Consider the following 11364-nt stretch of genomic DNA (forward strand, 5'->3'; position numbering starts at 1 on the left):
CACGCCTGTAATCCCAACACTTTGGGAGGCCAACGCGGGCAGATCATGAGGTCAGGAGTTCAAGACCAGCCTGACCAACACGGTGAAACCCTGTCTCTACTAAAAATACAAAAATTAACCGGGCGTGGTGGCACACGCCTGTAAACCCAGCTACTTAGGAGGCTGTGGCAGGAGAACTGCTTAAACCCAGGAGACGGAGATGGCAGTAAGCCAAGACTGCGCCACTGCACTCCAGCCTGGGTGACAGAGCAAGACTCTGTCTCAAAAAAAGAAAAAAAGGAAAAAAAAAGACTTTTTTCCCTCAGCTTTCTCTAGAGGGATTTTTCCCTAGCTTTCCCCAGAAGGATTCAGTTCATTCTTTCACAGAAATGAACGGTTTCATAAACCATATGGCCACAAATGCACTGGAACCTCATCACAGAGCTCGTTCAGAAAAGACTAGCAATCTGCCAAGCCCAGGAAGCCGGAGATGCATAACACGGTATCTCTTGTGGTCATTTCCAGACTGACCCCTCCAGCAACTCTGCAGCTCCAACCTCTTAGGTTCATACCTGCCTTTTTGCCAAATTCTCCTTCCAGCTCGGCCTGTGCCCCAGTCAGGGGGAGGTCCACCATCTCTAGGCACACCACTTCTGCCAGGGACTCCTCACGGCTCCACAGTACCACCTTCCCTGCTACAGGAAACATTTTTACAAAGCTAAGCCTGGAGCTGGGCACGGTGGCTCATGCCTATAATCCCAGCACCCTGGGAGGCCAAGGTGGGCGAATCTCTTGAGCCCAGGAATTTGAGATCAGCCTGGACAACAGGGCAAAACCTTATCTCAACAAAAAATAAATATCAGGGCCAGACAAGGTGGCTCACGCCTATAATCCCAGCACTTTGGGAGGCCGAGGGAGGCAAATCACAAGGTCAGGAGATCAAGACCATCCTGGCTAACATGGGGAAACCCCATCTCTACTAAAAATATAAAAAGTTAGCTGGGCGTGGTGGTGGGCACCTGTAGTCCCACCTACTCAGGAGGCTGAGGCAGGAGAATGGTGTGAACCCAGGAAGTGGAGCTTGCAGTGAGCCGAGATCACGCCACTGCACTCCAGCCTGGGCAACAGAGCGAGACTCCATCTCAAAAAATAAATAAATAAATAAATAAATAAATCAAAAAATTAGCCAGGCATGGTGGCAAGCGCCTGTAGTCACAGCTACTTGGGAGGCTGAGGTGGGAAGATCACTTGATCTCGGGAGATTGAGGCTGCAGTGAGGCCATGATCGCGCCACTGTACTCCAGACTGGGCAACAGTGAGACCTTGTCTCAAAAAAAAAAAAAACTAAGGCTGCCTCCCAGATGTTCTAAAGAGACTCTTCTTGCTGACTCAGGGATTACTACAAGCTCTTGCATAAAAGGATAAATGGCAGAGCAAGGGGCTGGAATCAATAGGTCAAGGGAGGAAAGTTACGTATCCCACCAAGAAGGCCAAGTTATTCTTCAAAAGCAGGTGACAAAGGCCGGGCATGGTGGCTCACACCTGTAATCCCAGCACTTTGGGAGGCCAAAACGGGCAGATCACCTGAGGTTAGGAGCTCGAGATCAGCCTGGACCAACGTGGTGAAACCCTGTCTCTTACTAAACAATACAAAATTAGCCAGGTGTGGTGGCACGTGCCTGTAATCCCAGTTACTCGGGAGACTGAGGCAGAAGAATCACTTGAACCAGGATGCAGAAGTTGCACAGAGCTGAGATTACACCATTCCACTCCAGTCTGGGCAACAAGAGCAAAACTGTCTCAAAAAAGAAAAAAAGAGCCAGGCACGGTGGCTCATGCCTATAATCCCAGCACTTTAGGAGGCCGAGGCAGGTGGATCACCTGAGGTCAGGAGTTTGGGACCAGCCTGACAAACATGGTGCAACCCCATCTCTACTAAAAATACAAAATTAGCCGGGCGTGGTGGTGCATGCCTGTAATCCCAGCTACTTGGGAGGCTCAGGCAGGAGAATCACTTAAACCTGGAAGCCAGAGGTTGCAGTGAGCTAAGATCACGCCACTGTACTCGAGCCTGAGCCACAAGAGCAAAACTCCGTCTCAAAAAAAAAAAGCAGGTGACAGGCCAGGCACAGTGGCTCACACCTGTAATCCCAGCACTTTGGGAGGCTGAGGCAGGCGGATCACTTGAGCTCAGGAATTCGAGACCAGCCTGGCCAACATGGCAAAAGCCTGTCTCTACTGAAAATACAAAAATTAGCTGGTCGTGGTGGCACGTGCCTGTAATCCCAGCTACTCGGGAGGCTGAGGCAGGAGAACTGCTTGAATCCGAAAGGTGGAGATTGCAGTGGGCCAAGATCATGCCACTGCACTCCAGCCTGGGCAAGAGATCAAGACTCTATCTCAAATTTTAAAAATTTAAAAAAAAAAAGCAGGTGACATTTGGCTGTGAACAAAACGCTCGGGGCACACTCCACTTGAATCTCTTCCAGAAACCTGCAGCCTCCCAAAAAACAGTCTGACTGCAACACATCGGAAGGCCTGGGGAAATAAAAAAATGGGTTGAATGAGGTCTACTTACCCAACTGCTGCAGGAAAAGTAGCAGATGATCCTCCGTCTGCACCAAAGCCCGGTAGCCCACTGAGTCATCCTTCTTCAAGAACACCTGGATATACAGCTATAAGCCACACAGTCAAGACCAGTGTAGTCAGTGAGGATCCAAATGCCTCTGAGAGCCCCAGACCCCAGGAGTCAAAGCATTAGGACTTAACAGAGGCCCAAGCCATGGCATTATTTGATATCTAAACAATGTAGCTATTATCTGGATGCCAGTAAGTGATACATATTCTTAGGGGCCAACACAATGATGCTGGGGTCTCCCAGATCTTTCTATGGAGGAACATGAGTACTGCACGGGTACCACGCCATTCATCCATGTTCTAATCACACCCCACAAAGTGAGCAGGAGGCCGGGATTAGACTTTCTGCTTTAGAAACAAAGAAGCCACAGCCCAAGCAGCTGAGGAAAATAACCAAATGTACACAGAGGCAATACTGGGTAGTGATGAGTCCAGGCTGTGGGAGGTTAGACCTGAATCTGAACCCCAGCAACACCTCTTCCTGGCTCCGTGACTCTGGCTGTGGTACTCGATCCCAGCAGGCCACAGAATCATTTTAAAACCAGGTCAGGAACAATCGCTTCACGGGAGTGTTCGGAGGATTAAATTAATTAATGTGTAAGTTAAAAGCTTAAAACAGTGCCTGGTACACAATGACGAGCTGGCATAAATAATACCTGCCTTTACTGTGATTTCCAACAAGTCAGTGGCTCAGAGAGCATTAGAACACATGTTCAGAGAGCCTAATCCAAGCCCCATGGCTAAGACCTGGCCCTGAGGAAAGGAAGGCACGTGCTGAGAAGCCCACAGGACAGTCTGCAGAGAAAGGCTCTGCCTCACCCGCTCAGGCCGAGTGCCGCTCTGTTCCAGGCTAAATGTAATTGTGGTGTCCAGCAGCCGCCGACCTGTCTCCACGAGATACAGGTTAATGGTGTAGGTCTGATTGAAGCAAGCCAGAGAGTCCTAGGGGTACAGACAGCACGGGTCAACTAGAGGCATCCCCCGAAAACAAAGCCCACCAAAGGAAGTCCAAGGATTGGGGGCAAATACCCTAGAGAAGGAGCCAGGCCAGAAGGGGAAGTATATGCAAAGGAAAATAAAAGAGAAAAGCAAGCCAAATCCTAAGGCAGAAATAAGGTGCCTGAGTAAATAAATGAAATTACAACTACCATACTTGTCTTGGAAGCCAGTACAGAGTAGCAGACTTCTGAAAGAGAGGTAGGGCTGAGCAAAGTAAGACTGAGCAAGACAGGAGGCAGGGAAACGCTTAGATGGAAGCCACAGCAGGAACCTATGCCTCCAGCCAGGGGCTGACGCCTCCGCTTCAGGGTAACTGCACAGATTACTACTCAACTGTGCCAGCCGGGATCCCCAAAAAAATGGGGACGCTGAGGCCCAGAGGAGAAAGTGGCTAGGAACAGACTCTAGGCATTCTACCTCCTAATAACCCAGTAAAATGAGATTAAGAGAAACATCATTTAATTTACAGTACTTAGGAAACCCCATTTGAAGCTGGGAACTCTAAGACCTGCTCCTAACCAAAGCTGTGCCCCCAACTCTCTTTGGTGGCCTCCCGCGTCTCTCAGTCTGGCATACTGCCCAATGCCACACCCTACCTTTGAACTAGACTTCTCCGGAAAGCTCCCCATTGACCCATCTTCAGAATTGCTAGGTTTCTGCTATGAGAAAGAGAAGGACAGGAGAAAATTCAGCCAAAGGGTCACTTCCCAGTCACTGAAATGAAGCTTTTGTTTTTATCTTCTTAGCACTTGGGAGAAGGCAAAGCTCATTTCTCACCCCTGCCCACAAAGTCTATTCAACCCTTAATAGCCCCATATGAAAGTAAGGTCATCGCATTAGGGTCTCGTTCCTGGGGAGAAATGGAGTGTACAGAAAGCTCTATAGGTGAGGCAAGACCTCACTTCTCAACAGCCTCCTGCCCCCTAGGTTCAAACTGACCAGGCCAATGTGCCCAGACTTCTGATTTTCAGGGTTCCTGGCAGAGACCAGGAAGGAAAACCCCAAGTGCTGACTGTTGTTCTCAATACTCACCACTTCATTCCGACAGGCCATGACTGCAGCCACCGTCTTCTCCCCAGTGGTGGCAAAGCTCACTAGGGCAGTCTGGGGGAAAAGCAAGGCATCAGCTCCTAAGTGGGACCAGTACTGGCCAGCTGCCTTACAGAGGGTCACCTCTCCAGGGAAGGCCCTTGGCCTTAAGAGTTGAAAGTGCTCCCCACTTTGGAGCAGAATGGTCAGGCATTTAAGAGCAGAGCGAGGCCCCAGTTGCATCTACAGCTGAAAACAGAACTCTCCCCTACCTCCAACGCAGGCACACGTCAATCTTAAGTCCCATGCTGCTTGCTCTTACTATCTACGGGGAAGCTCTCATTTATGTCCCCATATTTCCTTTGGACTAAGGAAGGCACTGGTTTTGCTCTAAAGATCCTTTGTAATACTGAGGAGGAAATATACCATTTCTACTGCAAGGCTACCTACCCCCTCTCAAACCATTTAAGGGAAGGTGTCATCAGTCTTGGGCCTAAGAGCAAATGTTTCCAGATTCAAAAGCACTGCCTTGTAACATCCATGTCTTGGAGAGATGTCCTGAATCCTAGCAAACCGTGTTGCCTGCAGTTACCTGTGGGAAGTTTTTAAGCAAACTCAGGGTGCCGTAATGGTACTGCAGCAGAGCATAGTGGCTTGGGGACAAGTGCAGGAAGAACTGGGCCCGGGAAGCGTCCACTGGGTTGGGCTGGGTGGGCAGGACCCGGGGTTGGAATCCACTTCCAAATTCTAAGTCGAGAGACTGGAAGGCAAGGAGGAGGATTACAGCTGACAGCTGACGAGTCCCTGACCCATCCGAGGCTCACACCCTCTGCCCTACTTTACCAGGGGAAGTAACTGGGCCACGGCAGGTGGCTCCAAATGCTCCAGTTCAAATTCCCCAAAGGAGAAAGTGGCCGATTTCCCCTTATGCCAGTTCAGCCAGAGGCCTGAATGGCTTCCACTGCTCACGAAGAGTCTGGGAGAAAGACCCTCTGGGGGAATCATGCCAAACTTTCTACTCCCCACAGGAAATGCCTCAGGCCAGAAGCAGCAGTGGCAGCCTCTCACCTGCAGCGGGATCTGTCTCAGCTCCCATTCCGTCTCCAGAGCCAAAGTTTGGAGAGAACGTGAGCTCGGGTCAGGACACACCAGGACAGCCTCATCCACCACGCCACAGGCTCCGGACAGGTGCTGCAGCCATGGAGTTGAAACCCTGACCTACAGAAAAGTCATCATTAACAGGAAGCTCGTGAAAGATTTTTACATTTCCCTCTCAGCTCAACAGCAGTATTGCTGCCAGCATCCCACTGGGGGTCCTAAGTTCAAAGGTTCTTCACGGTTGGTTCCATAGGAATTCTTCCTGTCCCCTGAAACCCCACCCTCCAACCTCCTGAGAGCCTCCAAAGGTGGAAAAAATAAGAGGATTTTCTGGTCACTGGAAAAATACACCCGATAATTTTAAATACCTGACACTTCAGATCTGCACTTCTCTACTATATTTGTCATATGTGGTGTCCTACTGTGATTTCACAGCACTGTTAAGATACTTACAGGCAGGGACTAGATCTATGTAATTTTTTAGCCACCCCAGAAGATAACACATGCAAATATGAGTACTTTAAATAGAGGCCTAATGAGAAGGCAGCTGGCAAGTGACCACAATGAGGGAGCATAAGTAGCTTTTGCATCTGCCCAGCCAAGTTCCCTGTTCCCCAGTACAAAGAAATCTATTGAGTCCCCCCACAACCCCACCTTATTCACAGGCTTCTGTCACCCTCCCATACCTGCTGAACAATCTCTCCATCTTCCACATTAAACTTGACAATGTTCACATGGCTGAAAGGAACAACTCCGAGGGCCCACACCACCCCAGAGCCGTAAGAATACACCATCTGGTAGTGGATGCTGTCACTAAGAGAGGGAAGAAGAAACGGGAGCGTCAGCTTTAAACCCAGGACAGGATTATTCTCAGGGGCTGCCAGGCCTCAGCCAGATGTCACAAACTAGTAATTCCCAAATAGGTTTTGTTTGGCTCATACAGTTTGGGGGTTTTTGTTGTTGTTCTTAATTTGAATTACTTGTCAACATTTAGAAGAGATTATACTTCACAATCAGATTTCTTTTTTTTTTTTTTTTTTTTTTTTGAGACGGAGTCTCGCTCTGTCACCCAGGCTGGAGTGCAGTGGCCGCATCTCAGCTCACTGCAAGCTCCGCCTCCTGGGTCTACGCCATTCTCCTGCCTCAGCCTCCCGAGTAGCTGGGACTACAGACGCCCGCCACCTCACCCGGCTAGTTTTTTGTATTTTTTAGTAGAGACGGGGTTTCACCGTATTAGCCAGGCTGGTCTTGATCTCCTGACCTTGTGATCCGCCCGTCTCGGCCTCCCAAAGTGCTGGGATTACAGGCTTGAGCCACCGCGCCCGGCCCACAATCAGATTTCTAAGTTTTCCTACAGTTAGAAGACGTGACAACGCTAAGCCTAAATACAGAGTGCCAATCAGGTGGGTAAGGCTGCCCCCTCCAGGCAGGCCAGGCGCTCTGCAGCTCCCATCCAGCCAGTGTTGCTCATGGATATTTCATAACCCACCTCATAGCATTTTCTTTGTTGTGTTTTTTCAGACAGTGTCTCACTCTGTCATCCAGGCTGGAGTGCAGTGGTGCAATCACGGCTCACTGCAGCCTCTACCTCCCGAGGCTCAGGTGATCCTCCCACCTCAGCCTCCCAAGTAGCTGGGATCACAAGCATGCACCACCATGCCTGGCTAATTTTTTGTATTTTTTGTAGAGATGGGGTTGCCCAGGCTGGTCTCAAACTCCCAAGCTCAAGTGATCCACCCAACTCAGGCTCCCAAAGTGCTGGGATTACAGGTGTGAGACACCGTGCCAGGCAAGAATTTGAAGTTTTGAGTCCTGCTCTAAACTTTGAAAATGGCCACAGGGTGTCTAAGTAGATCCTTTTCTCTTGTTCCCTCCCTCCCGTTCCTTCCCAATTTCAATGCTTTCTACCAGCAGGAGCTCGAGAAACCATTTCATACTCACTCAGCCTACCCTGGGCTCTTCTTGAGTTGTTCTAACTCTTTTTTTTTTTTGAGACGGAGTCTTGCTTTGTCACCCAGGCTAGAGTGCAGTGGCCGGATCTCAGCTCACTGCAAGCTCCGCCTCCCAGGTTCACGCCATTCTCCTGGCTCAGCCTCCCGCGTAGCTGGGACTACAGGCCCCTGCCACCTCGCCCGGCTAGTTTTTTGTATGTTTTAGTAGAGACGGCGTTTCACCATGTTAGCCAGGATGGTCTCGATCTCCTGACCTCGTGATCCGCCCGTCTCGGCCTCCCAAAGTGCTGGGATTACAGGCTTGAGCCACCGCGCCCGGCCTGAGTTGTTCTAACTCTTAATATGAATGAAAGGCTCAGTCAGAACTGGTACTTGAACTAGAAGTCAGAAGGCACAAAGTACCATAACCACAAGCGAGTGGCTCCCGTAGCATGGCTCGCCCTAGCGCCCCAGTTTGAGAGTGTTCTCCTCAGTGCAAAGGAAACTCCAGGCATACTCTGGAGTCTCACTCATACTTACAGCCTTCAAGATCTTGTGAGTGCAACACACTCCATGCAATACTAACAAGAGACAGGCCTGGGTTAAAGCAAATGCTTTGGGTCCCTCAAGGAGAAAGAGGAGCTCGTAGAGTAGGACGAGGCAGCTGTTGCCTGTACACAGGCGGCCTTACCTTTCTGGGAGATGTTCCACCCACTTGAGGTGCCCACTGGAGAGGTGATGGAGGGCAAGCGTCGTCTTCTTCAGGACTGCGACGTACCTCACAGACTCCTGCAGGCCAACCAGCCCAAGTGCCTGGAAACTGAGCACAAGTACAGGTTGAGAGCAGCCCACACCTGCAGAGCCTCAGGCTGGGAGAGACAGTCCAGAACAGTACTCACTGTTGCTTGGTGGGTAAGGAAACAGGCTTTGGGGTCAAACACAGCCGAATCCTAATCCTGGCTCTGCCTCGTTAGCCAACTTGAGATTCTGCACTCGCAACCATGTGGTCACACTGCTTGCTTCCCTGAAACCATCTACTTCTCCTAAGGGCTGTTCCCTCCTTCCCCTGGGACTTCACAGCAACTGGACCTACCCTCTGCCACATACCCATCAGACAGTGCTGTCATTACTGTGCTACCTGCCTGCCTCCCAATGGACAGCGGAATCCTCGATGACAGCAGCTGTCTCACAGTCCCGTGTGTTCCCATCGCCTGGGGCTCACCACGCGTTTACCAAATGAATTACTATCAGAAGATATATAAGCTAATACAAATGATCCTATCATTTGAACAACTTTAGGGGCCGGGCGCGGTGGCTCACGCCTGTAATCCCAACACTTTGAGAGGCTGAGGCGGGAGGATCACGAGGCCAGGAATTCGAAACTAGCCTGGCCAACATGGTGAAACCCTATCTCTACTAACAATACAAAAATTAGCCAGGCACAGTCCACATGCCTGTAATCCCAGCTACTGGAGAGGCTGAGGCATGAGAATTGCTTGAACGTGGGAGGCGACAGTTGCAGTGAGCCAAGATCGTACCACTGCACTCCAGCCTGGGCGACAGAGTGAAACTATGTCTCAAAAAACTTAATAAATAAAAATAAATAACTAGAGCAAAGATGTAACAATAGGTCAAGTTATTCTTTAAACAAAACTAAACATTGGAAGTTTTATATTATGTTCTTTTATCTGGAACATTGCAAAACTCACAAATCACAGTGAAATTAGGAATAGCATACAAGCACAAGCGCAAACACTGCACCTGGAAACTCTGCATCTAACAGGTGCTCAATACATGTTGGCTGAGCAAGCATATCCACAACGGGCACTCAATGGCAATACATGTTGGCCGAGCAAGCATATCCACAATGGGGACTCAATGGCTGGCTCTCCAGTGGTCCCTGGGAAAAAGCCACAAGCCCAGACTTGCTGTCTGTGCAGATCTGTGTTCTGATAAATCCTTTAACTCAGTCAAGATAGAATCCAGTTTCTCCCCTACCTGCCACTGTCCAAGGTTATCTCCCAATTCAGGCCCCCGATGTTAGTCTCCCAGGAACGCATGATTCGGCCTCCACTGGACACAGTGATTGCATCTGGAAAAGAAAAGATCATGGTGAAGTCATTTCCCAATTGTTCTGTCGCCTCCTAGGGTCCCACTGTGAGCAATGGCCTCACCTCTGATTTCGGGATGCAAATACATGTTAAACAGGTATCTGTCCTTCACTGTCAGGAGTCCCCCATCTCCTTTCCCTACCAGATCCTGTACAGATGACGGAGCCAAGGAATGGGACAGGGAGCCGGCCACACAATGGAGACACAGGAGGACTCTGCTTACCCTGTCCGTGAAGCAGCATGGCATCCACAGCCCCTTCTGCCGTGCCCTTGTCAACATGGCGCCACACTGAGAGACATGAAAGTTAGATGTTACTGTGAACAGAAGGAGGCAACCCAGAAGACTAAGAGATAAATGAAGAGCTCTTCATTTGCACTGCAATGTCCAACTTTATTTCGAGGGAGTGAAGGAGTATAGCTAACTGGCAGGGATCCAGTACCATTCACGGGGTAATGAAGGTAGAAGGGGTTAAGAGGAGCCACTACTGTCCAGGCCCCACTGCCACCCCATCAAACATAAATAAACAACAATAAGATTAATAAAATCCATCCAAGTTATAAGAAAAATAGTGATCATAAATTCTATTTCCATTATTTTAGTGCCTAAAAACATCCAGCCAGTGTAGGTAATTAAGTGAGGGTATGTGAGAGTTTACTGCAAAGTAGAATAATGTGTTTTCTGCAGCAGCATCTTTTTTTGAGACAAAGTCTTGCTCTACTGCGCAGGCTGGAGTGAACTGGCATGATGACAGCTCACTGTAGCCTCAACCTGCCGGGCTCAAGTAAGAATCCCACCTCAGTCTCCCAAGTAGCTGGGACTCTAGGCACACACCACCATGCCTGACTAATTTTTTAAATTTTAGACATAGGGCCTCATTGTGATCCCCAGGCTGGTCTCGAACTCCTGAGCTCAAGTGATCCTCCCGCCTGGGCTTGCAGCAATATCTTATTTAAGGGCACTCAGGATTCAGGCTAAGAGAATAAACTGCAAAGGTCAGTTATAGGAATATACAAACATTCAAAGATGGTGAGACTGAAAAAAGTATCAAAATCCACTAGGAGAGGCGTCTTTTGGCCAACATGTCCCTTATTCAGGAATCAGCCAAGCAGAGTTGGCAATGGTGAGCCTTCCATCCCTTAGGCAGCCAGTAGACACGGTTCCCAGTTCACTCACAGATCTCCCCAGTTCTGGAATTTAATGCTGCAATCACATTCTTCTCTGTGGCTACAACCAACTTCTTAGATCCAGGGGAAAATTCCAAGGAGGCAAACTTGAGCTTCCCAACATACTGCTGTCTCCTGAGGAAAAGAGTACAGGGGAATGTAAGGAGCTAAAATCACCATTCCACAAAATGCTCCAGAAAAGAACAAATCACAGGGCTATCACCATCACACTCATTTTAGGACATATAAGAAGTGTTTGTGGCCGGGCACGGTGGCTCATGCCTGTAATCCCAGCACTTCAGGAGGCCGAGGCGGGCAGATCACAAGCTCAGGAAATCGAGACCATCCTGGCTAACATGGTGAAATCCCATCTGTACTAGAAATACAAAAAATTAGTTGGGCGTGGTGGCGGCGCC

At 49.4% G+C, this 11364-nt stretch overlaps 2 protein-coding genes across 3 annotated transcripts in view; one reads left to right on the top strand and one right to left on the bottom strand.

Moving 5' to 3' along the window:
* The window catches only part of MICOS10 (mitochondrial contact site and cristae organizing system subunit 10), a 447625-nt gene that overhangs the window by 63492 nt on the left and 372769 nt on the right, over positions 1-11364 (top strand). The gene's annotated exons all lie outside the window — the stretch shown is intronic.
* The window catches only part of EMC1 (ER membrane protein complex subunit 1), a 29811-nt gene that overhangs the window by 16446 nt on the left and 2001 nt on the right, over positions 1-11364 (bottom strand). Inside the window, exons 2-13 of one of the 2 annotated variants that reach the window (XM_050790457.1) lie at positions 10959-11083; positions 10008-10073; positions 9672-9765; positions 8365-8493; positions 6429-6555; positions 5713-5862; positions 5237-5404; positions 4648-4719; positions 4212-4271; positions 3436-3558; positions 2558-2654; positions 552-674 (exon numbers count right to left, since the gene is read on the bottom strand). In XM_050790457.1, the coding sequence (XP_050646414.1) occupies positions 552-674; positions 2558-2654; positions 3436-3558; positions 4212-4271; positions 4648-4719; positions 5237-5404; positions 5713-5862; positions 6429-6555; positions 8365-8493; positions 9672-9765; positions 10008-10073; positions 10959-11083 (1334 nt within the window). Of the gene's footprint in view, positions 1-551; positions 675-2557; positions 2655-3435; positions 3559-4211; positions 4275-4647; positions 4720-5236; positions 5405-5712; positions 5863-6428; positions 6556-8364; positions 8494-9671; positions 9766-10007; positions 10074-10958; positions 11084-11364 lie in introns of both variants that reach the window. The other variant, XM_050790448.1, reaches the window with a different exon arrangement.

The sequence above is a fragment of the Macaca thibetana genome, chromosome 1, assembly GCF_024542745.1.
Source record: "Macaca thibetana thibetana isolate TM-01 chromosome 1, ASM2454274v1, whole genome shotgun sequence".
Classification (NCBI taxonomy): Eukaryota; Metazoa; Chordata; class Mammalia; order Primates; family Cercopithecidae; genus Macaca; species Macaca thibetana.